This window comes from Equus quagga, chromosome 1 (assembly GCF_021613505.1).
Source record: "Equus quagga isolate Etosha38 chromosome 1, UCLA_HA_Equagga_1.0, whole genome shotgun sequence".
Taxonomy (NCBI): Eukaryota; Metazoa; Chordata; class Mammalia; order Perissodactyla; family Equidae; genus Equus; species Equus quagga.
Genome location: NC_060267.1, coordinates 22162408 through 22188179, shown reverse-complemented (window position 1 = coordinate 22188179; position 25772 = coordinate 22162408). Strand labels below are relative to the sequence as shown.

The following is a 25772-nucleotide window of genomic DNA, read 5'->3' as shown; positions in this document are numbered from 1 at the left end:
AGACCACCTTCAACGTCTCCTCCTCCTTTAAGTTAAAATCGGAACTCCTTTCAAGGCACGCAAGGTCCTTTGTGATGTGCCCCTGTGGCGCTCTCCACCTGGCTGCCCCACCCTCCTCATCACACCCTGTGCTCACTTCCAGGCTATTTGCAGTTCCTGGAAAGGACCAGGCTCTCTGTGGCCTCCTTGCCTTTGCACTTGCAGCTCCCTGGGGGGAAGTGGCCTTAATATTCCACCTTGACTTGATCAGCTCTTAGTCATCTCAGAAGTCACCGCAGTGGTCCCCTCCTCTGGGAGAGCCTTGGTTCCGTGTTCTGGCTTTGTCTGCCCAAAGCAACCTGTGCTTACCTTTATCATAACTGTCAACTGTGCCTATCGCTTCACCTAGGAGCTTCTTCAAGGAGGGACTGTGTCTTTTTTCTCTTTCTTCTCAGCACACAGTAGAGACTCAGAAACTATTTGTGGATGAAACAGTGGTAATTCCTGAATTTCTCTAGAGGAAGAGCTTAGCGGTAGCAGTCTGCTTGGAAGAAGGGCCAAGGGGTTTAATCTGAAACTACATTTTCAGTTAACTTGTAATGTCTTTTTTTAGTATTGTAAGTTGCAAGTGTTGAATAAAGATTTCTAAAAATTATTGTATTCATACTTTACACCATTGAGAAAAATATCAATTTTCCATATTTAAGAATATAATTATTTTAATTTGGGGTGGCTTGAGTGGTGGTACATAGAGATTTGGTGTCTACTAAAGCATCCCCCATGCCAGACCCCTAGGAGGGAAGAGACGGAGAGGGATGTAGGCAAGAGCAGACTGGAGGAGGGACCATAAACGGCTTTTGAATTATGATGGTTATTTGTGTTTTTTAGTTGGCAATAAAGTGGTGGTAGCAGATGTTTTAGCATTAGACATACTCGCATGCCGTCTGACCATCACATTATTACCTTTCCCATAAGCTACAGTCTGTTTTCATAAGTTGAATAATTATTATCATCATTTTCTAAAGAATAAACATTAACTCATTTGTCTCTCTTAAATATTAGTAGCATCTATTAATTAGATTTTATTGACCATATCGCAAAAGTATTATGGATAACTAATATTAATTCAGTACAGATTTCTGAGCCATCAATCATCATTGAAGATCCAAATGATGCTGTTCCTTCTCTTCGCTAGTCACTTTGTTTTTGGAGTTTTGGAAGCGGCGCCAGGCAGAGCTTGAGTATGAATGGGACACTGTTGAGTTACAGCAGGAAGAACAGCCCCGGCCAGAATATGAGGCACGGTGTACTCACGTGGTGATCAATGAGATTACTCAGGTAAAGAGGATGTGATTTAGATGCAATTTAGTCTGTTTATTGCAGTGGTTCTCAGCCTTGGCTGCACATTGGAATCACCCAGGGACCTTAAATAATATTGATGCCTGGGTTCCATCACTACATACTCTGATGGTGCTTAGTGGCCTGGGGTGTGTTCTGGGCAGAGAGATTTTTTTAAAGCTCCTCTGGTGATTCTAATCTGCAGCCAAGGTGAAGACTCACTGCTCAGAACAGTGGACACGGGAGAGAAATGAGGTTCCTTTTATAATAACAGTAAAAATGAAAAAAAATAATTCTACTCTGACATAAATGTGTAAGAAAAGATGCATTGGTTTATGTCCTTTCTTTCACAATACCAGTAAAAAATGCAAAAAAGTATTAGACTCTATGACATATAGATGTGTAAGAAAAGAGCATTGTTTTCATAGTTGATTCTCACTTTTTCACATGCACCTTTGTTCTTACAGCCCCTTTTTCATCCTAGACTAGCTGCCCCTTTATGTTGTACTAAGCCTCAGTCACTGCTCCACCTTCCGGTTGGGACGTGCACAGTATAGTGTGGCTTTTCTCCTGAGGTTGGAGAAAGGATGGAGGAAGAAGGGAAGCATCTTTTGAGGTCTAACTATGTTCAGGCACTGTACTAGACATTTCCTATATCGGAAAGGTAAATTTGCTGCTGCAAAATAAAAAATAAAACTATATATCTCTCTGTATAAATATTCCAAAGCCAGTTGAAAGATGATCTTTGAATCATCTGCATTATTGCTTCTCTCCATCAACAGAAAATTTAGAGCTGATTGTACTTGCAGTTATCAGCATAGGGACAGTAGGTTTTGAATACGAATAACTCTTGGAAAGAAAATGCTTTTACCAAGAGCATCTGAAAATGTCTCCAACTATAGATTTTATAAACTGAATCACAGATTTACAGAATGTTGGCTCTAAAATGGACTAGAGGGAACAGTTCAACCTCCTCATTTCATAAATGGGAAAAAATGAGGTTCAGTTATCAACAGAAGGTGACATTTGTCTTTTACAATATAATAAGCTTTAAATAATCCCCATTATGAGTAGTTCCCACTGTTTACTACGGAAGACAGAGTCAAAGTGTATGTTGTTGAAAGATTGTACATTCAGAAATAAAGGCTGAAACTTAGACAAAATTAGATGCTCATAATGTCTTGAGTACTGAAAAACAAAAGCTTATAATATTAGCAATGTAGGTAAAATACTGAAGAAAAGTCAACTGGTAATTTAAACCTGCCAAGTTTAAATTTGAAATTGCCAACTAGTGAGTCAAATTTCCTTTGGAACACTGCTTGTTAAAAAAGTGAAGATGAAGCTTCAAGTTTCTTGATCTTTCTTCCTCATTTTACTCTTGTTGCTAATGCCTCCTCCATTGGTTTAGAGAAGCCTGTAGTGTGCCAGTGAAGTCTTGGGAACGAAACTGTCTGAATTCACATCTGAACACAGCAACTTACTAGCTGAATGATCTTGGACAAATTGTTTAACTTCTCTTTGCCATAGTTTCCTCAACTGTAAAATGGAAATAATAGAGTTGCTTCCTCACATGATGCTAGTAAGAATTGATTGACTTAATGTATAGAACCTACTTAGAGTAGTACCTGGCGTAGAGTAAATGCCATGTAAGTACTGGCAGCTATTATTATACAATAGCTACTCTTACAATCCTGGTAAATCTTGAGAAGTATTGATTTCTTCTCTGAAAATTTTAAATATAGTCATATAAACTATAAAATGGAAACTCTAAAAGTTCATAGCTATACCAAATTAATATATAAAGCTCAACTAAGAAACACCTAATGGAGACCTGGTATTTGCAGACAGCCATGAAATATTTTGTCTTACATGGGCCCTGTGCTATCATGGTAGCCACTTCTAAAATCCAAGACAAGCTCAGGAGTGTACTTACAGCTTGGCGTTGTCAGATACCAGACTCTGGCGCTCAGGTCATGGCAAATAAACAGTTTATTATTCACGCTTACATTTTCAGAAAATATTATGAAAATGAACACTGCTCGTGTTTTGTTTGTTTGTTTGAAGTTGTTAACAAACAACACGCAATTAAAGTAAGGAGGCTATGTTTGAAAACTAATTTTTTAAAACACGAAGCCTAGGATTTAGTGACTGATCAGAAGAAAAATCATTTCATTGGAGTGAATCCCTTGATTGACTAAAATTCTTTTTTTTGTTTTAATTAGGAGGAGGAACGCATTCCGTTTACTGCCTTCGGAAAATGTATACGAATGACCGTGTGTGCAAGTGCTGTCTTGTTCTGGGTAAGAGTCCGTCGCAGGTGTTTTAATATCTAATTTTAAATGTCAAGAAAACGAAAAGCCAAGCTGGAAAGTATGTAGCCTCAGAGAGAATTGTTTCCAGAGAACTGCTTAGCCACCACATGGAGCTACTCTTGAGGTTTCAAAATATCCATCTCTTCTTAGTGGTTCGTTGAATTTCTTTCACCTCATTTGTTTAAATCAGATCAATGCTTTGGGATTTTCCAGTTTCTGGGGAAGAGACCAAATGGGAGGCAGTAAGAATTCTAAAATTTTCCAACGGTAACAATTAAAATTAATTAATTAACAATTAAAATGTCTAGGAATAGCCTTCACCAAAAGATAATAGGAACTATCAAAGAAAACATGAAAACCACTGAAAGACATAAAAGAAGTCTTAAAACAAATGATTTTAGATAAAAAGACATTATTTCTAAAATATCGCAATTTATGAAATTAATTTTTATTATTGGTAAAATCACATTAGTCATATAATAATTAGTAATATAATGAGAGTTTATTGGCTCAAGAATAGCCAGATTAGTGAAGAGGACACGAAGCCCAGATATGGGCCCTGTTATCAATAGTAATTTAACAAATGAGAAGGGAGGCATTATAAATCAGTGGGATAAGTAAAGATTATTCAATAGATGGTAGTGGAACACTTGTTAGCTATTTGAGGGAAAAAGTAAAGATTGAAACCATACTATGAACCACATACTGTAATAAGTTCCAGAAACATTCAAAAAAAGTCACACCATAAAAAACTAGAAATAAATATTGGTGACTATACAGTCTCTAGATGTCAAAAGACTTTCTAAACTTAATAGCAATGGAAAAAATTTCAGAGGGAAATATTTAAAGATTTCCATACATCCAAATCTTCCTAAGTTTAAACAAAACATCAGAAGAAATATTGTCAACAAATAGGGCAAAGGGATAATCTCTTCAATACATAGAGTCCAGAGCATTTCTAAGATAACACCAAAGGTCCCAGGAGCTAAGGAGACAGAGAAACATGAATAGACATTCAGAAGAGAAAAAAATATCATGGCATGTGTCATACCTCAATAGTAATTGAATCAGTGCACATTAAAATGAAGGACAGTTTTTCACTTCTGAAGTGATACGGCTCAGTGTGTGTGAGGATAAAGAGTATTGATGAGCTCATCGCACACCTAGGCTATTGGAATTTGACACTGCTCTGGCCTTCATAGAAAGCAGTTTGGCAGTACATATCAAGAGTCAAAAATATTCACATGCTGGGGCCGGCCCTGTGGCTCAGCAGTTAAGTGCATATGTTCTGCTTCGGCGGCCTGGGGTTCGCTGGTTTGGATCCCCAGTGTGGACATGGCACTGCTTGGCAAGCCATGCTGTGGTAGGCGTCCCACATAGAAGGTGGAGGAAGATGGGCATGGATGTTAGCTCAGGGCCAGTCTTCTTCAGCAAAAAGAGGAGGATTGGCAGCAGTTAGCTCAGGGCTAATCTTCCTCAAAAAAATATATATATTCATATGCTTGAATCCACTAATTCAGCTACATCTCAGCCAAAATATCCTACTTCCAACCCTTCATAGAGTGGAGTATTGTGTGGCCATGAAAAGTATGTCCATGAAAAATTTTTTGCCGTGTAAAAATGTTATGAAGGAATTATGCCTATATGTAGAGGTAGATACATTTTTTTCCTATTTCTCTTTATTTTTATAGTTAGGAGTCTTTCAATTGTAGGTGACAGAAAATCAATTTCCACTTGGTTTAAACAACAGCAACAAAAATGGGGGTGAGTGGGATTTATCGGTTCCTGTAACTGAAAATTCCAGGTTTGAGGTATGGCTTCAGTCAAGGATAGATGCTGCAGCCCAGATGACATCAACAGCTATGTTTTGTTCTGTCTTCATTCTGTGCCTAGTGGTCTCCCAATATGGTGGTTCAAGGCTCTCCCTTATGGTCACAAAATGGCTGCAGCATTCCAGATCTCACATCATATTCAAGCCAAGAGAGGTCTCTTTTAGCATCTTCCTCTATTGACAGAGGAAGCTCTTCTTCCCCATGGGAGCTGGTAGATATCTCCTCACATCTCAGTGGCTCTTATTATATTATCAGTCCTTGAATCAGTTGCTGAGGCCAATAGGATGAAACACCTGTTTGTCTCAAACCAATCAGGATCTACCTCTGGAGCCCGGAGTAGAGTCCAGCCCAAACCACAGGACTGAAAGTAGAGAAGAAGTTATTCCCTGGAAGCAAAATCTGGATCCTGGGCCTGGTGCTGTGACCGAGTGGTTAAGTTCATATGCTCTGCTTTGGGCGCCTGGGGTTTGCTGGTTCAGATCCTGGGCACAGACCTAGTATCACTCATCAAGCCATGCTGGGTCAGCATCCCACATTGAAGAACTAGAAGAACGTACAAGTGGGGTATATAACTAGGTACTGGAGAGCTTTGGGGAGAAAAAAAAAAAAGAGGAAGATTGGCAAGAGATGTTAGCTCAGGGCCAGTCTTCCTCACCAAAAAAAAAACTGGGTCCTCTTCTAAAACTGGGAACAGATCCAAGGTTGCAAAAGCAAGCAGTATCCACTACAGGGTACTTTCAAATTTTCCTTAATAAGCATGCAATAAAGTTATGACCAGGGGGCCAGCCTGATGGTGTAGCAGTTAAGTTCGTGCACTCCACTTTGGCAGTCCAGGGTTTGCCAGTTTGGATCCTGGGCGCAGACCTACGCACTGCTTATCCAGCCATGCTGTGGCAGGCATCCCACATATAAAGCAGAGGAAGGTGGGCTCAGGGCCAGTCTTTCTCAGCAAAAAGAGGAGGATTGGCAGCAGATGGTAGCTCAGGGCTAATCTTCCTCAAAAAAAGAAAAAGTTATGATCAGAAAAGTATTTTAAAGTTATAATCAGAAAAGATATGTAAGAAACTTGAGAAAGGAGAATGAAAAGCTTCCCAGCCTCCTATGAAGAAATATTGAACCTATCAAGTGCCCCAAAGAAGTATGGAAACATGTCAAGTTTGTAAAAGCTCTGAAATGAATTAGAATTCATTTCATAAACCATGTGGGAGCAGTGCCATGTCGAGGTTAGTGTGTCTTTGGAACCTTTGAGTATCTCAGCTCTTTCACTTACTATTGGCTTAATTTGGGGCTTAATCTCTCTGTGGTTCCATCTCCTCATGTGTAAAGGAGGTGTAATACTACCTATCTCACAGGGCTGTTGTGGGGATTTAAAAAACAGATGTGTGCTGAGGTGAATAGTAAACATTTAAAGAATCTTAAGAGGGGCCAGCCCGGTCGCATAGTAGTTAAGTTTGCGTGTTCCGCTTTGGCGGCCCGGGGTTCGCCAGTTCAGATCCCAGGCACGGACCTAGTACTGCTCATCAAGCCATGCTGTGACAGCATCCCACATCAATAGAGGAAGATGGGCACAGGTGTTAGCTCAGGGCCAGTCTTCCTCACACACACACACACACACACAATCTTAATGACTATAATTACTTAATACGTAAAAAGAAATATTATGAAGATAATTTTTTAAATACATACCATCAAATGGCCTGCATGTGTTGTGCTGAGTGAGGAAGACTTCATATATTTTCTCTCGTAGCACATTTTTGTCAGCCTTGGCTAATTTTCACATACACTCATGCACACACAAAAATGTTATTCCTTTCGCAAATGTTAAGCCTTAACTATGAAGGAAAGGAGATGAGAGAGATTAGAGGAGGAAATATAATACCTTCTCTACAAACTGGTGGCTCGACAAGTAGGAAAAGCATCTTGCTAACACTTGGTCGCCAAAATCATCGCTAACTTTTATATGGTATTTTTCATGTGCCTGGGCTTAATGTGCTCCATGTTTTTACCCGAAGTAACTCACTGAATGCTCAGAACAGTCCTATAAGTAGTTGCTGTTGTTATCCCCCCATTATACAGATGAGGAAATTAAAGCCCAAAAGGGTGAGTAATTTGCACCAGGTCCCACAGCTCGTGGCAGAGCTGGGATTCAAAGGCTCCAGGACTGTGGTTGGACTCACCCCCTTCACTGCTCTCCGCAGGCCTCCCTCGGTGACTGTAAACAACATGACATGTTTCACTTGGTCCTGAACTTCACATTCTTTGTAGCTTTTCTCTCTTGTGGTAGTTATCACGAGCAGTCAGACACATCGAGTAGCTGCTTCTGGAGTAAGTCCAAGGAAGTAGATGCAGGGGTAACAGTTTCAAAATGGGACCTTTAATCTGTGTTGTTCAGTGGCCAGAGAAAACCTACCGAGTGGGGCAGTGAAATTCTACCACGTGCAAACTATGCTTCAGACGCCCCCACCGACACTGGGTCTGTGCAGTCAAAACTACAGTGGATTAATGAAATGAATCTTGTGCAAAGTCACATATGAATAACTGCCAGCTTAAACTCTTAAGATCCAAGTGTGAAAAATGGGTGAAGCTTTTATCAGCAGAGACCTGCTGCCATTTCCAGCAGTGATCTCGGGCACCTCTGCATCTTCATTGGTCCCCTTCAGAATCTCACCTGCCGCGGGTTGTTAAGACAAGAGCTAGCGGCTGCTGACCCTTGAACCAGTGATGAGTTCTCTGTTGGAAGGAAACATATCCCCCTTATAGATTATAACTGAGCAAAAAACACTAATTCATAACCTAAATCTGTAATTATAGAAGCAATGTTTTTACTGGTTCTGCTATACAGAAACCTTTTTCTTCTACCAGAACCTGCTACCATTAATCCCATTTTTACCCTATCTGAAGATACATTCTCTCTTTTTTTAATGGACCTTCTTTTTTAAAGTATTAAGGTTACAGAAAAATTGCACAAAAAGTACAGAGTCCCCATATACCCCTCGCGCCGTGCACACAGTTTCTCCTATTGTTAACATCTTACTTGAGTGGGTACGCTCTCTTTGGACTTCCATCATTCCTTTTCCTTTCTTTGGAATTTAACATGCCCGATTTGCATCTCTCTTGTGGCAGTTGTATGAAATTTACATCACTTCACACATGCACCTTGTCCATTTAAGTGTGACGCCAATTTTTAAGTATAGAAATATGATTATGGCTGAGTCTCATGCTGCTGTGTTTCTTGTGTTTTCAGGTCCTATTGATCATCGCTTCAGTTATTGGGATCATTGTCTACAGGCTGTCGGTGTTCATAGTATTTTATGCAAAACTTCCCAAGGCCTCTAATACGACAGACCCAATCCAGAAATATCTGACTCCACAGACAGCCACGACCATCACTGCTTCCATCATCAGCTTCATCATCATCGTGATTCTGAACATGATGTATGAAAAAGTGGCAATCATGATTACTAACTTTGGTAAGGTCCTACGATAGCTTAGGTCATTCCTAAGACATTTTTAGGACCTGGTAAAAATAGAGACTGTATCTTTTAGGCATTTTAATTCCAGGATGTTAGAATTTTTAGCAAATTTCAAGTGTAAACATATTTTCTCTAGCTTGTATAGGAAATGAATTATCTACAGCTTTGCATTACTAAAAGGGACAAAGCAAAGACATCATTATAATGTCCAAGCTCTGTGTAAACAGATCAGTGCTGAATAATATTTTCAATTACGTTAGATCATGTACCCTATTGTTGAAAGTAAATGGTCTCTTTATTGCAAATAAGTGGAATAGTGTCATGGTTCCAGGGGCAAATATGCTCCTCTGTTGCTGAGAGGACAAGTAATCACTCTGTTGCGTGCCTCCCCCCCCCCCCCCCCCCCCCCCGCCATGCTGTTCATTTTAATATAGATCCATTCTCATCAGCGCTGGCTTTTGTAATAAATGTTTCTTCTCTCTGGCTTGTATCCCAGGCAGCTGCTTAGTGGCCAGAGTTACGTGCTTCCCACACATTGCATATGCCTGGGTCGTTCTCCAAATGGTCTGCTTGGTGGTCATCTCCTAAAAATGATCAGACCGCTTTAAATCCTAAACTAGGAGGATGACCCATTTCCCATTTTATCTTCCCCAAACACTTCGAGTAAGTTGCCCCTTGTTTTGCTTGTTTTCTTCAACAGATCGACCTTACTGCAATTCAGGAAGACAAGAGAATACATTTAGCAGGCTATTCAAAAGTAACTTTCTGTCAACTTAGACCTGAGAGAAGATAGTTCTTAGCCGGAAGAGTTGAATATTTTCTGCCTTGTGGGGCTATTATATTCCTGGGGCGGGGGAACTCCTAGAACAATGTGTGAACTTGGAAGTAACACAGTAGCTATATTAAGGAATTCAAAACAGCTTTAAGGGAAACTGTGAATTGTATTTTTTTTAACATGTTAACTCATGTATCAGTGTCTTTGATTAGGATCTCAAAGCTGTTGACAATTTTGAAATCCTACTTTTCTTTGTTTTAATTACAGAACTCCCAAGGACCCAAACTGATTATGAGAATAGCCTAACCATGAAGATGTTCTTATTCCAGTTTGTCAACTACTACTCTTCATGTTTCTACATTGCATTCTTTAAGGGCAAATTTGTGGGTTATCCAGGAGATCCAGTTTATTGGCTGGGAAAATACAGAAATGAAGAGGTATGAATATAGAATTGTATTCTCTTGACAATTGAAGTTGCTTCATGTTTTCTCTCAGTTTCCCGATGAACAGTTTTTTCATTGTATATTCCTTAGATTTTATTTTAGTCTAAACAGAATATCAGAAAAAATAAAATTTCTATTTCATGTTAGACCCGTCTAAAATTTAAATGAGATTTTCTTAACATTCCAGTGTGACCCAGGTGGCTGTCTCTTTGAATTGACAACGCAGCTGACAATAATCATGGGAGGAAAATCAATCTGGAATAACATACTAGAGGTGGTATTTCCGTGAGTATTAAGTTGTGTGACCTTGGGGATAGGACAAGTGATAAAACAGCCCACCCATGCAAGTCATTTACCTACAGCTCCGCACAGCGGAATGCCCACCTCTAAAATGAGTAGAGGGGCCAGCCCGGTGGCACAGTGGTTGAGTTCGCACGTTCTGCTTCTCAGCGGCCCAGGGTTCGCCAGTTCGGATCCCAGGTGTGGACATGGCACTGCTTGGCACACCATGCTGTGGTAGGCATCCCATGTATAAAGTAGAGGAAGATGGGCATGATGTTAGCTCAGGGCCAGGCTTCCTCAGCAAAAAAGAGGAGGACTGGCAGTAGTTAGCTCAGGGCTAGTCTTCCTCAAAAAATTTAAAAAAAAAATTAAAATGGAGTAGACTCGGGGCCCAGCCCCGTGGCCAAGTGGTTAAGTTCATGCGCCCTGCTTCAGTGGCTCAGGGTTTCGCCAGTTCAAATCCTGGCCGCGGACATGGCACCACTCGTCAGGCCATGCTGAGGAGGCATCCCACATGCCACAACTAGAAGGACCTGCAACTGAAAATACACAACTATGTACCGGGGGGCTTTGGGGAGAAAAAGAAAAAAATTTTTTAAAAAAACCATGTTAAAATGGAATAGACTCTATGGTTATTAAACGTCTCCATACAAGGTGATCCCAACCAATGGTGTAAATATGTTTACACCATTAAATCCAGCATTTAATTATTAAGTTTAAAAACTCCTTCTTTATATTTACCTTAAATCCCCACCTGCTATAGTTTATGCCTATTAGCCCTATTAGCTGTTGGTGGCTGACTGATGTAGCCCTTTGAGGGGTGGCCCTTGTTAGAACCGTGAACTAAGTATTTCCACAACTTCTCACAACTTTCTCCTCCCTCTATACCATGCATTTAAAAATCAGTAGTAGGGGTCGGCCCCGTGGCCGAGTGGTTAAGTTCGCACACTTCGCTTTTGCGGCCCAGGGTTTTGCCGGTTCAGATCCTGGGCATGGACATGGCACCGCTCGTCAGGCCACACTGAGGTGGCATCCCACATGCCACATGACTGGAGGGCCCCACAACTAAAAACACACAACTATGTACTAGGGAGGCTTTGGGGAGAAAAAGGAAAAATGAAATCTTTAAAAATCAGTAATAGTAGTTTGTTGAGTTCCTAGGATGTGCTAGTCACTATTATATATATCTCACGTAATCTTCCAAACTATCCTTATTTTTAATGTCCCTTTTGCAAATGAAGATTTGAGAAGAACGTATGTTAGCTAAGGTCACACTGTCCTTTTAAATTTTAGTTTAAGCCTGATCCCATATCAGTGGAAGGTCCAATGCCACCTGCAATTTCTGGGAGCTCGGTATTAGTTTTCTATTGTTGCTGTAACAAATCTCCACAAACTTAATGGTCGTAGGAGGGAAAAAAAACCCACCACAAAACAACACAGATGTAATATCTTATGGTTCCTTAAGTCAGAAGTCTGGCACAGGTCTCACTGGGCTAAAGTCAAGGTGTTAGCAGGACTGGGTTCCTTCCTGAAGGTTCTAGGGGAATCTGTTTCTGTGCCTTTTCTGGCTTCTAGAGGCCGTCCACATTCCTTGGCATGTAACCTCTTTTCTCCATCTCAAAGCCAGCAACGTTGCATGCCTTTGACTCTTCCACTCTGTCACATCTCCCCTCCTCTCCCTTCTTTCCTGCCTTCTACTTCTAATGACCCTGGGATTACCTTGGGCCCACCTGAATAATCTCCCTTTCTTAAAGTCAGCTGATTAGCAACCGTAACTCCATATGCAACCGTAATTCCCCTTTGCCATGTCACCTAACGTATTCATAGACGTCATAACCTAACATAGACATCTTTGGGGGGGGGGGGCATTTTTCTGCCAGTCACACTTAGCTTTTCAAGATAATTTCTGGCTCTGAGTTTCTCCTCTCACAAAATTTTTGATCTGTCTTCTGTCTTGGCTCCCACATCTATACTCTCTACTCTGGGCCAACCTGAATGTAGAGTGTAGCCCCTCTCCTTAGCATCCTCCACAACCACTCACACAAGCATGCTTTACTGATGTTTGGGGCACGGAGGCAGAAATTCAAAAAACTTTAATTTTGAAATTTAAAAATACATCCATCTTTTTAAAGACTTTCATCCCACTAAACAACTGGGGTTTGGTTTGGTTTTTAACTTATCACCCGTCTTTGTAGGCTCCAGTCTCCTGCCATTTTACTTGTCTTCCCTCTACCACATACAGCTTCCCTTTCTTTCTTCTTCTCTCTTCTCCCCATTACTGAGTTTCTGTTCATTCTCTTTGTAGAGCAGTTAAATTCTTTTTTTCCTATTTTATAGAGCAGAAATCTCTGGATTTCAGTGTGTCCTTTCATATTTTTTCACCAGGGCTTCATCGTCCATCTTCAAGGTGAATTAGCAGGGCCAGTCTCTAAACAAAGACATCCCCGTCCTCCCAAAAAAAGGTTCTGATCTTAGCTGTGAAGTTAATATTTTTTTTACCCTACTGTGTCCCTTACCTTTGTTGAGCTCATATTCAGATTTTTCCAGATGAGTAAAGGTAGGTCATACACAAACACTGCGTTTCTATATGAAAATAAATAGAGGAAAGGCTTAACTCAGATTTTTAAAAGGCATTTTTAATTATTTAACGCTAAATTTTCATGACTAATTGGTTGTCAGTGAGCAATTTTCTGATTTAAAAAATTAGGTGTGGAGGGTATATTTCCTAAACTGGTGCTGAGAAATTCATATGAAATGAAACTTGATCACATGAAATATTTTAAAATAAAGGATGTGTTATCGTATCCATGGTCTGTTTGTACCTTCAAGTAAAATTGTTCTATTACTCCATTGTTGCAAATTACAGTGACCTGAACTTTGCCTTCAGTTGTTTCTACCCCTGGCCTAAAATATTAGGCAATGTGGTTTTGAATTGTCTTTCCCTTGTTTGAAAGCTGGGAATGCTAAGTGTTAGCCAAATTAGAGAGTGACTTGGGCTCTTCTCTTCACTGCTTCTTCTCTTTGCATAAATGCTGGTTTCCTTCCTCCTTTTTTCAGACAAAATCTTAACATGCCAAAGATGTATCAGTCACTCTTGCTACTTGAAACTATATCCATCCCAAAAATACATAGCAAGGGAGAGACAAGCCTTGTAAGTCAAGGGCTGTTTTCATGCCATTTAAATATTTCAAAAGGAACACAGTGATGTGAGTTTCACCATCAACTTACCTTCCTCCTCCTCCCGACCCAACTTGGAGTCCTTGACTAGGATTCTTGGAGCAAATGAAGAAGCCTGTCTGGCCCTGTGATCCAGTTCCCTTTGAGCTCTCTCCAGTACCGAAGGCAGTACCTGGCATTGCGTGGGCACTCAGTCAGAAGCACTGGAGGGGAGGGAGTGACTCACATGCTTCAAATACATGACATCAGTAAATTAATAGAGTTGTTTGTAGAAACCAGAGAACGACCACAGAGCTCTTTGGTCTTCCCAGCCTCACTTAGTATTTTGATATTTGAGCATTCCTGGGAATTTTATTCTGTACTTGACGAAAGGCTGGTACAATTCCTGCATTAAGCAACTCGCTCTAGAGAGAGAAACTTTTATGATAAAATGTTAAGGAAAATAGAGGCCGGCCCGGTAGCACAGTCGGTTAAGTTTGCACATTCTGCTTCAGCGGCCAGGGGTTTGCCAGTTAGGATCCCAGGTGCAGACCTATGCACTGCTTGGCAAGCCATGCTGTGGCAGGCATCCCACATATAAAGTAGAGGAAGATGGGCATGGGTGTTAGCTCAGGGCCAGTCTTCCTCAGCAAAAAGAGGAGGATTGGCGGCAGATGTTAGCTCAGGGCTAATCTTCCTCAAAAAAAAAAAAAGTTAAGGAAAATGGAGTTAAATATCCAAAATGCCAAGAGCATCGTCCTTTGGTGTTTAGATAATGGATGGCTGTAATTTTCTTCCTTGATATGTTTTCTGTATTTTCTACAATGGGTATGCACTACTTATATAATAAGAAAAAGTGAACTGCTATGAGAGAAAATATCCCTGCTCAAGATATGATTTGGCTAGAGGATGAACCAGAGACATACAATAAGAGAATCCTAAATACAGGTCCCCCTCACTATCCACACTCACTCTGTAAGTTCTGGAACAGTAAACTCGAGAATGAAATAGATTCAGTTAGTGAAGGATGCTTGTATTCAAAATTAGCAAGTAGGAATACTGTAGCTTGTCCTAAACAGGAATGGTGATTATCTGTAGGGTGTGGATTAAACATGATAATGAAGATACAAAGACAAAATGAGGTGTAAAATGCTTCACACTGTGCTTTACACGTAACAAGTACTTAGTGAAGGGCAACTTATTCTGCTGCTATGTTAATATGCATGGTAAATTCCTAAGAAAATTATTTTGTAACCCCTGCTAAAGGGAGGAAGCTTCTGGCCTTGGTGGGGGGAAGCAGTATCTGGCACCTGGGGCCTTATCTCAGACTTGACTGATTCCAGAGCTCTGGGTTGGGGTATAGGATGCTGCACTATCAACAAGCCTCGCATGTCATTCTGATGGTGCTGATGTGGGATCCCCCAATCCAGACAGCACTGTGTCCCCAAGCCAAGAGTCTAAGTAACTTAGGCCTTATTTCTGGTTGGCTTCAGCTAGCATAGCCTGTATTGGTCAAGAGAAAAGTCCCACGCAGCAGGTTTTGATGTGTTAGGAAGTGTGCTAAATACCTTACCTGTTTTAAATCATTTAATCCCAACAGCAACCCTGGGAAGTGCAGGTTTTTATCCCCCAACTTCATTTGAACTTGACTAAAGTTAAATGGCAAGTAAGCAATGAAGTGTGGGTCCAGATTGAGGGGTGTCTGAGTCCATATCCCGTCCACTTTCCACAGTCTCCTGCTGTGTCCCCAATGTCATAGAAGAGGAAGAAGTGGAGAAAGATTGTGAAGCCAGGGGCATATTCCATTGTAGAGAAATCTCCCCTTAATAAACGTTGGGGAGAGGTCAGTGATACGTTAACACTGAGGTCAGTAGCAGTGGGGAACCCAGCACAGTGAGCTCTTTCTAACTCATATTTTACACGGTGCATGTGCCTGTAGGCAGCGTACACAACCGTCTTGACAGGAGTGTGAAGCCTTCTCATTGTCTGAATTTGAAATCCATACAAACGTGGTGTTTAATCAGCCAAAGCTTAGCCAGATGTTTCTATCTGTATTTGAAGTTGTTTGTTGTTGTGCCTCTTCTGATGAGCTCCACGAGTAAACCACAAGCCAGCTGTTGCTTTAGGGGACAACGGTTCTTTAGGCTACAGGTGCACACTTCATTTCACTGCCAACGCTGATTCCTTTTCAGGACAAATGGCCGTAAAGAAGGGGAAAGCATTTATCTGGGACGCTAGGCTTTGAGAAAGGAAAAAACATAACACATAAGAAAGACAGCAGACAGCTCTGCGGGGGCAGTATCCAGTAGTGGGCAGAGCACCGGGCCGCCATTTGAGGCTGTGTCTTCTCCTGGTTCTTCACTCTGACTTGAGGAGCCGTTTCACTTCTCTGGTCCTTGATTTGTTCGACTTAAAATAGGGTCTTGGACCTGTTTTATCTAATGTCAAAGTATGTCACTTTTCTCTCAGTGACCGACCCTCAATGGCTCCCCACTTCCCTCAGAGTAAAAACTGCCCCAATCCTCACAGTGATCTCTTAGGCCCCAACCCCCTACTGGCCCTGGACCACATCAGCCTCTATGCTGTCCATCAAATGTGGGAGGCCTGCCTGCTCCTGCCTCCAGGGCTCTGCAGTGCTGTTCCCTCTACCCCTTTGCCTCCATCACACCCTTATTGGAATGTCCCTCTTACCCAGGCCTTCCCTGCCACCATCCCCCCCCTCCCCCACCGCAGATGCAGACCCTCTCCCTTCCTTGCCCCACTTTATTCTCCTGCACAGCACTTGTCACCAGCTCACATACCATGTCTATCTTTTATGTTCTCTGCTGATTTTCCTACTGGAAAGACCATTTTGAATAAGAGGGAAATAAAAAAAAAAAAAACTAAATCAAATGGGGGAAAATATCTTTTAAAAATCAACCTGCCCCCATGGAGAGGAGGTAGGAGAAAAAATAGCAATTAGAATTTTGATAGACCCAGGTGTATAGTCACTATTTTTCAAAATATTTTGGGGTAGAGAGGCAGAAATAAAAAATTTAGCATGAAAACAAGAAGTTTGTGTAGTTATATACATACAAGATTATGTATTCAGCTTCAGATATCAGCAAAATACTTTGATGACCTTGGTCTGATAATGTTCTGATGTATAATTTGATCTTTTTTGGCAGCTGGGTCATGAATATATGTAGACTGTATTTCACGGCTTCGAGCACAGAAAAGAAGACCCCACGATGGGAACAGGACTACCACCTGCAGCTCATGGGAAAACTGGGGTTATTTTATGAATATCTTGAAATGAGTAAGTCCTTTGTGAAGTTTTACGTGATATAAATTACATTGGAGCATGTTTGGGATCCCAAGAGCACCCATTATTGAGCCAAATAATTCTCCAGCATATTGAAATGAAGAGGAGTATGTTTTTCTCCACTAGACAAAATTATACAGTCAGGCTTTCCAATAAGGTGACTGTGTGTATCTTTGTCAATATTTATGTTGTAGAAAGCTAAAGATTTATTACCAAGCAATGAAATGGAATATTCATTGAAGTACACATTCACCATTATTTCTCAGAGCATTTGAGCAGTGTTGTCTGAAAACAAATTCAGAACTATTGTTAGATGTGATTCAGCTTGGGCTGGAGTCCATGCAGGCGCAGCTGTTGGCCGATACACTTCTGAACTGGGTCGTTTAAGTAAGCCTGTACAGAAAGCCTGGAGGAGCCTGCTGCTCTGTGGCAGAAATGATCACAGGGTCTCCCCTTTCATACCTCACACCTGCCTTTGACAGCCTGTGAGGTGTGAATAGCTATCTATTTCTTCTGGCCAGTGGTTTCTGCCTGGTTCCTTGAGTGACCTCATGGTTAATCACTGGCTTGAATTCAAAACCACTTTGCTGGTCTGGAATTACGATTTAGCACACTTCCCCTCCTACTTGAATGTCTTTGCCCACTTGTGCAATATTTGCTTGGGCTCTGTTTTTCTTCACTTGCACTTGGTTTTGAGCTCTCAGTTGCCTTTAAATGGATGCATCTCAAAATAGATTTCATAGGAAAACACCATCTTTTCTATTACGCATGACACGTTTCTATCTAGTAGAAGGCTAACAATTTACGTGTTTTGCATCTGTGCCCTTTCAGCTAACTGTTGCATTAAATTACAATTTTTTTAAACTTAGGAGAATAGAACAGGAAGTACAACACCTTGGTTGACAGGCCTTGCATTTATGCATACAGGTTGGCGTGTTTGCAAAGGCCACCCCCCTTGTGGTTCCTGTTTACAAGTCTACAGATAGAGGGTGGTTTTTATTAAATCGCATTCTATATATAAAATAATTGCTTTTAAAAATATACATTATACGTAGAAACACATCTGCTTCCTTCGGTGAGTGAAAGGTTCCTCTTTAGCTTCTTCAGTCAACAACAGTTTGCAGCCTGGAGTCTGATTTGAATTTCATTTTTGCTTTTTTAATGTTTCATGACCAGGTTCGATTAAGGGTGTAGCTTCAGTGCATAATGTAGGCTTTATATTTATTTATTTATTTGTTCTGTTTCTTTTCAAAAAGACTACAGTTACCTGTTATTCCAAAATGAGTCATAATTGTAAATATTTCTTATTGGAGCTATTATCAGCATCAGTAATAATGACGTTCTGGGGCAGAATATCATTTGTTATTTTAGCACAAAAAAAAACCTTGGAAAAAAGCTATTTTTCTGTACTTGATCAGTCAAATAAATGGCACGGAGAGGAAAAGTTATATGGTCATGCTTTGGGGAGAAGTTAATATGACTTTTAGAGTTTCATTATCTCATGAAAATAATTACCAAGTAAATAATTTGGCCTCACCCTACCCTACAAGAAAGGATGGAATAACAACTGTTAGAGACATATTTTTTAGATTTATTAAATTGTTTTTCTATTATCCAAATAATGTGGAATTAGAAGAATTAATCCTTTTCTGAGAGCAGGCAGTCTGTTATTCTGTATTCAGCACCAGAGTGAAATCTATTTTTTGTTCTTTTAGTTCGTATAGAGTTTTCAAGTGCCTCTTGAATTATTTTTGTTCTTCTAAAATATAGAGCTCCTTTCGCCATGGTTTCCTCCCTCCTGTTTTTCCCGTGTTCATTAATGATGCCACCATCTACCTTTTTAATCAGCCTCCCAGCTGCTGAAGGGAACTGTCTTCTGACAGACCACCCTGGAGCCCTCCCCCTTGCGTAGGCCTTGCCCCCAGCCACCATCTCTGTTCCTCTCTGCCCACAGAGGGAACTAGAACTTGCCTCTGCCTGAAATACCTTTCTCTTCTTTTCTACCTGAGGAATTCCTGCCAAGCCTCAGCAGGAACCCTCAGCCCTTCACACAGATTTGCTGCTCTTTTCTCTAGGCATTAACAGCACCTGAGTCCTGTCTGATGGTATGTGATGGTGTGCATGCGTCTTTCCCTGGCTAGATTAGTCCTTTAGAGGTAGCTGCCCAGGCCTTTGCATCTTTCAGTCCTCAACTGGAGCACCACAGCCTGGTCCTAGTACTCATAAATATTTATTTAAGTGACTTGAGTTTGAAGTTTCAGCATACACATACAACTGTTAATTGAGTTTACATTAACATTGCCCAGCCACCCCCACCAACTTCTATATAGCATATATGTTTTGGGTTTTTACTGAGTAAAATTTCTTTTTTATGTTATTTAGTGAATTTCCGACCATCCTTTGAAATTATTAGAGTAACCCTGGGGTGTTAACCAAAACTGCCTTCCTAAGTGTATGGTCCTGACTTCTGAGAACTCAGACACGGAACATAAGAGAAATAATCAGTCTTAAAATCTGGAAGCCATAAGGTACCGTTTTAGACTTAGAGCACCACACAGCACCGACACCAGTCTCTTGAGCACTTGGTGATGCCTTCCCAGGGGCCAGGGCCCATAATTCAAGTGCGGTCTCAGAGCAGATTTGAAAGCGATGAAGTGGGCCCTGTTTGTCTCTGGTTCTGCCTCTTCCACCCTTGCCATGTTAACTTGACCTTGCCTTCCTTCATCCCCAAGTTCACTTTTAAAGACCTGTTAAAGCAGTGGCCTTCATATATAATTTTCTCCATTAGTTTACTGTAATTAATATCAACTGTTCCTCAACATCTCCTTGCACCCACCCCTGCACTCCCAGCACTCAGGCCTGCCATCCCCCTCCTCCCTCATCTCTGCTCTGTTTCTGCTCACCACGTGCAATGGTGTTTCCTCATCTTTGCAGGATGTGCTTTCCAAAATGGCAATTAGGTAACTGCGGGGCTTTGGAGGCCTCCTATCTCTTTACTCATTCATTCATTCATTCATTCAGTAAACATTTATTAAGCACCTGCTATGCCAAACACTGTATCAATTGCTGGGAATACCAAGACAAGTAAGACTTGGTGCCTGCCCTCACAGAGCCAAGTGAGGGGTGGAGAGTACTTGGTGGATTGTTAGGAAAGTGAATGCAAATCAGACTTCCTAGAGCATGTGACATTTGAACTGGATTTTGAAGGGTGAATGGAAGTTAGCTGCCTAAAGTATGGTGGGGAAAATGGACATTTCATGCAGAGAGGTGGACACATTTAAAAGTACGAGGACATGAAACAGTTTGGCCAGGTCCAAGAATGGCAAGTAAATATGGCTAGAACAAAGGATCCATAGGTGGAAATACAAGGTAAGCAAGGGCTGTGTCATGATGGCTCTTGGGTACTTAGCCAGGGGACTCAAACTTATCCTTAAAGAAATATGATACATGAGAATATTTGTAAGCAAGAGAATTGTGTAACGTTTATGTTGAAGAAGGTCAGATTCCTCTGGCAGCAGAAGGAAAGATGATATTTTGGGTAGAGTTTATATTTCGTGGGAGGAGGCTGTTTCAGGAGGCTAACGCTAGGTACCTCAGACTACAAGTGATAAGTGCCTAAATCAAGGCTGAGAGGATAGGAGTAGAGCTAGGGAGACACATTTGCTAGGTGTTAAAGAGGTAACTAGTATGGCAGGTGAGGAATAGAATTGTTGAGATAACTTCAAGGAGCCTAAATATGCCGGGTGGAGTATTAAGGAGAGGAGCTGGTTTTGAGGAAATGGTTCAGTGTTGGATATCTTGAGTGTGAGGTGTCTATGGGACATCTGAGAGACGCTGTCCATTAGAAAGCTGGATTTGCCAGTTAGGAGCTCAGAGGAGCTGTGGGTGAGGCCCTGGGGGTGATTCAGACATGCCAGGCAGAGAATCGATGATGAGGCCATGGGGAAAAGGGGTATTTAAAGGGTGAATGGGGCAAGAGAAATCCACAAAGAGAAGGGAGAATAGCAGAACAGTTGGAAGAAATCTAGCTAGTTGTATCAATACAGAGAAGGCTTAGAAGGCAATAACTTTGCTTAACAGGGATTTGAAAACTGACTAAAAGGAGCATGATGAAAAATATGGGGCGTGGGGGAAGCAAGAACTAGAGCCCACATTTACTTGCTTAGACTGTGGGGGGAAAGCAGAAGAAGCGCTGTAGCTAAGTAGCCTTTAAAAAAATACATAGGCTTATATATACACACACACACTCCCATCTAGGCTTTTTAAACTTAAGTAAAACCATCAGGGAGGAAAAACATTCCACAGAGATGGAAATGTTTGGCCATATGAAAAGCTGCCTAGTAATCAAAGAAATGGGGACTGAAAATGTAAACTGGCTTTGGAATATGCAGCCACTAGCAGTTAACGAGAGGAGTTTCAGTGCAGTGGTGGGGACCACAGCAGGGCATGGGGCCTTGAAGAGGGAGTGAGTAGTAGAGAAATAATCAGTGTAGGTACTTCTTCAACAAACTTGACTGTACAGCGGGGAGAAAAGCATAAAAAGTATGAGAGCACAATATAGGGTCATGAAAATGTCCCAGGCAAGGGTTATCTTTGTTTTGACCCTGGGTGTTTTTGGTCTTGCTGAATTAATAGGTCTTTCTTGTTGTTGTTCTTGTTTTCAAAAGTTGTTCAGAAAGTTCTTCTCACCTGAATATCAGAACAGATTATACCATGTTGGTTTTTTCTGGTGCTTTATTTTTTAATCAAAAAGTTTTAATCTATCTGGAATTTATTTTGGTGTCAAAAGTGAGGACAGCAGACCAGCTTTTCCAGTGATTTAGCTAATTGCTCCAATACTTGAATCCACTGATTTGAAGTATCACTTTTATAATATATTAAAATCCCATGAGCATCTGCTTCTATTCTTGACGTCTATTCTGCTTAATTCGTACTATCTATTAATGCATTAGTTCTAAACTCTTTGAAAAACCATAGCATTATAATATGCATTAATATCTCCTAGAGCTGGTCTCATTTTCTCCTTTTTCAGAATTTCCCTAATACTGTCAATTCAGACATCCCTCCTCATTATTTTACTTGTGTCATTGTGTATATTTTTTGAAGAACTTTAGCATCACCTTTCAGCTTTTTTCCTTAAATCCATTTGGGACTATTAACTAAACTTGCATTCGAATTCTAAATTATATTTTAGAGAAAAAACATTTGATATGTCCCCAAAGTTGAGTCTACTCAATTAAGAGTACAGTACATCCTACCATTCATTCATTCATCATTTGTTTTTATTTTTTTAAGTCAATTATCATAACAGTCTTAACATTTCTAATTTTTTCCTAAATGGTGTGTGCTTTTGTTGTTATTATAAATGGTATCTTTTTTTTTCTTTGAGATTTTTAACTGGGTTTTTTGCTAATAAATATAGTCCTAATTTCTGGCTTCTCTCGAATAATGAGTTTTGCAACATTGGGCCCTCATTCCAAGATGGCGACTATGAGTGTTCCCTTTCATTAGGACATGCACTTGCCAGTTTACCACAACTCACTGCCCCCATTCCACACATTTCTCTGACTTGCCTGGCCCCTGTGGACAGATGAGTTTATTTCAGGTCGGGTGAGTCATAGACGCAGATGTTGACCTCACTGCTCAGTGTTGTGCCGCTGACTGTATGACATCACTAACTCTGGTCCTTGCCTGTCTGACTTTCCTGAATACAATGACTCCTGCCTGACCTGTGGACCTGCCAGATTTTTCCAGCTCTGTCTGCTCTTGTGCAGCACACACCCTGGAGTCTCAGACCTGAAGCAAATGCTGGCTCCTCCTACCTAGACACCCCCTCCACAGTCTTGCCCTTCCTGGCCAGAGGGTCCCTGTCCCTGGTCTGAGCACTAGCCCTACGGGGCTGTAACCTTTCTTCTCATCCAGTCTTAGTTATGTACCTTAACCAGGTTACTTTAAAGATCTGCGACTTAGGAGGGAGGGGTCTACAATGCAAAAATTTCTTTCTTAAATCTCTGGCCTGATCATTTCTGACCTCTACCTCTCCATGGTATAGCTGACCCCACATCTCTGCTGCCCCATCTATATAGTGAGGCCAATAAATTACAGACAAGGAGAAAAGAACTCCTAAGCTACCACTTGAATTTTGACGTCCTTTGACCACATAGACTGCAACAACTCTAAGATAAAAATTCCTAAAGAAGGATTATGTTTTGACTTGTTAAGACACTTTTATCACGTACATTTCTGTGATTTGTAATAATACCACAAATTCTCTGAATGTGCTGCCCTCGCATTCACAGACTCAGGGGAGCTGGCTCACTTGCCTATTTTCAGCATATTTCCTCCAACATTCTCTAAGCATAGCCTTCCCAGAGGTACATTTCTTATTTCTTTTTAACTCGTTAGATACTTCCACAATATTCCTTTTTTTAAAATCCTAAACCACAAATAATCTTCCAACATTCTATTATTTCAACACTGAGAATGAATAATGTGCTTAGAGTGTCCCAAGTTTATTACCAGCAAATAACTTTGGTTGATTGAAAATTTTTAAATATGTTATTCCTATTAAGTGTATACACGTGAAAGAAGCGGGCTATAATTAGCCTTCTTTCCAGAGATTTCATATTTGTGTTTTGTTTGGATTCTTTTATTGTTGAATGTTATTATGACCCCGGATGTCTTTTCTCTTTGGGATTTAGTTTGTTGTTTGCCCTTCTCTTTCTTTATAAGAGTAAAGGAAAATATGTTGTCCTTCCATCCATCCACCACTCCATGATGTGTGTCCATTCCATTGACAGTTATTCAGTTTGGGTTCGTCACCTTATTTGTGGCCTCTTTTCCACTGGCCCCTCTGTTGGCTCTGGTGAACAATATACTGGAAATAAGAGTGGACGCGTGGAAAATGACTACCCAGTATAGACGCATGGTGCCAGAAAAAGCCCAAGACATCGGAGCATGGCAGCCCATCATGCAAGGAATAGCAATTCTGGCTGTGGTGACCAATGTGAGTAAACCTAGGCTTCACAGGGTGAAGACCTCGGAAAGTCCAAAAATGCATGAAGGTTGCTGTTTAAAGAAACAAATGTTTGGTATTTTTTAAAATGAGAGGAAGATGCCAATACCGTTGTCCATTTACATGACATAGTTCTTAGAACTGTAATTATTCTTCTTTTAATGTATTTTAATTGTTTGTTTATTATTATTTTTGACTTAGAAAGTCAAGACCTCTTACAGAGGCCCTTGCTAAGAGTGACCATTTATCCTTTTTTGTTGCTCATTTGCTAGAATTTTTATTCAATAGAAACATTGTAATAGTAATAAGAATAAGTCCTAACTCTTCAATCCTCACGACTATAAAAGGAGTTATCCAGTTGTGCTTTTATAATGCAGAGAGAAATCCATCCATTTAGAGTTTTATGACTAGAATAAGAGCTGTCATTCCATCATATTTTACTATATATCTCAAACTATCAACTTAAAACATGAATTATTTGATGACGAAGTATAAACACTGTGCATTTCGAATCGCATGAGGTTCTGCAAAGAGGTGGGTTTAGAGCTGGCCCCGTCTTTCCTCCCCACCCCACTCGTTGGTCTTTGCTAACCGCTTTCTGTTCCTTAACCAAGCAGCCTCACACCCTGCATATATCCCAGCTGTGAGGGAACAGAATTCAGTTGTTTATAACCTGTGTTGATTATGGACCAGTGCAAACAGTCTTTTGGGGGTTTTTTTTGCACAGGCCAACAGGGAGCTCTCAGGCAGAGCAGTTCCCATGCCAGCCCATCAGGGGACCTCCTTCCCTAGAAGTACCCTTAAAACCAGGGCTATTTCTTCCCTTTTTTCACTGCCAATTTCACGCCCCAGTCACAGTCCCTAACAAAATGATATCCCAGGGGCCGGCCGGTGGCACACTGGTTAAGTTTGCAAGTTCCACTTCGGCGGCCTGGGGTTCTCGGGTTCGGATCCCGGGTGCAGACATGGCACCACTTGGCAAGCCATGCTGTGGTAGGCGTCCCACAAACAAAGTAGAGGAATACGGGCACAGATGTTAGCTCAGGGCCAGTCTTCCTCAAAAAAAAAAGGGATATCCCAGTTTTAATTTCTTAATCAAGCCACACTTGTCCTGAGTCCCCAGCTTTTTCCCATCAGCACTTGTAGAAACAGAAGCGAACTCGGCAGTGTCTGTCTGGGTCAGGCCCCTGGATGCGGGAGGTTGCTGAGCCCTGCAGACTCTGGCATCAGACCCGAGCTCCAGCTCCCAGCACTGCCGCTTCCCAGCTGCATGATCTTGGGGCAGGCCTTAACACTTCCAAGCTTCATTTTATCATTTGTAAATTGAATAATTGCCTATCACATCTTTTAAGAATATTATATACGACAAAGGGTGGGTAGGGAATTCAGTGAGTTAATGCAGAGAATACACAGAGCCTGGTCCTCATGGAATGTCAGCTGCTGCTATTTTATCATCTTCATTACTCATCATCATTAACAGTGACTGTGTAGACTTTGACAGGTGTCCAAACTAGGGGCACAAGAATTTTACAAAGTGTCACTGTCTGGACCGTGGTTACAGTTTTGCAAAATAAAACAAGTTATCTGGAACCCAGCTGTCACCACCCCCACCCCCAAGAATGCTTAATTTATTTGAATTGCATGCTATCCCTACTTTTTGGGGAAAGTTGCAGATCACACACAAAAAACAGCTTGCAGATCACGTCAGTTTCCATTTACCCAATAGCCCACTCCTTCAACATCCACTGTGCTGCAACATGAAGACTGAGGCCTTTCACGTCGCACAGTCATAAAAGGATGAATCTGTCATGTTCAATATGCTATACAACATTAAGCAAGCTGTGCTTTAGGAAAATTTTAAGC

At 41.0% G+C, this 25772-nt stretch overlaps 1 protein-coding gene across 2 annotated transcripts in view; it reads left to right on the top strand.

The window, feature by feature from the left end:
• The window catches only part of ANO6 (anoctamin 6), a 188782-nt gene that overhangs the window by 150253 nt on the left and 12757 nt on the right, over window positions 1–25772 (top strand). For both annotated transcript variants that reach the window (XM_046653285.1, XM_046653296.1), the window contains 7 exons: window positions 1175–1317; window positions 3540–3617; window positions 8706–8931; window positions 9977–10146; window positions 10340–10437; window positions 16758–16888; window positions 23695–23900. In XM_046653285.1, coding sequence (XP_046509241.1) covers window positions 1175–1317; window positions 3540–3617; window positions 8706–8931; window positions 9977–10146; window positions 10340–10437; window positions 16758–16888; window positions 23695–23900 — 1052 coding nt within the window. The remainder of the gene's footprint in view (window positions 1–1174; window positions 1318–3539; window positions 3618–8705; window positions 8932–9976; window positions 10147–10339; window positions 10438–16757; window positions 16889–23694; window positions 23901–25772) is intronic.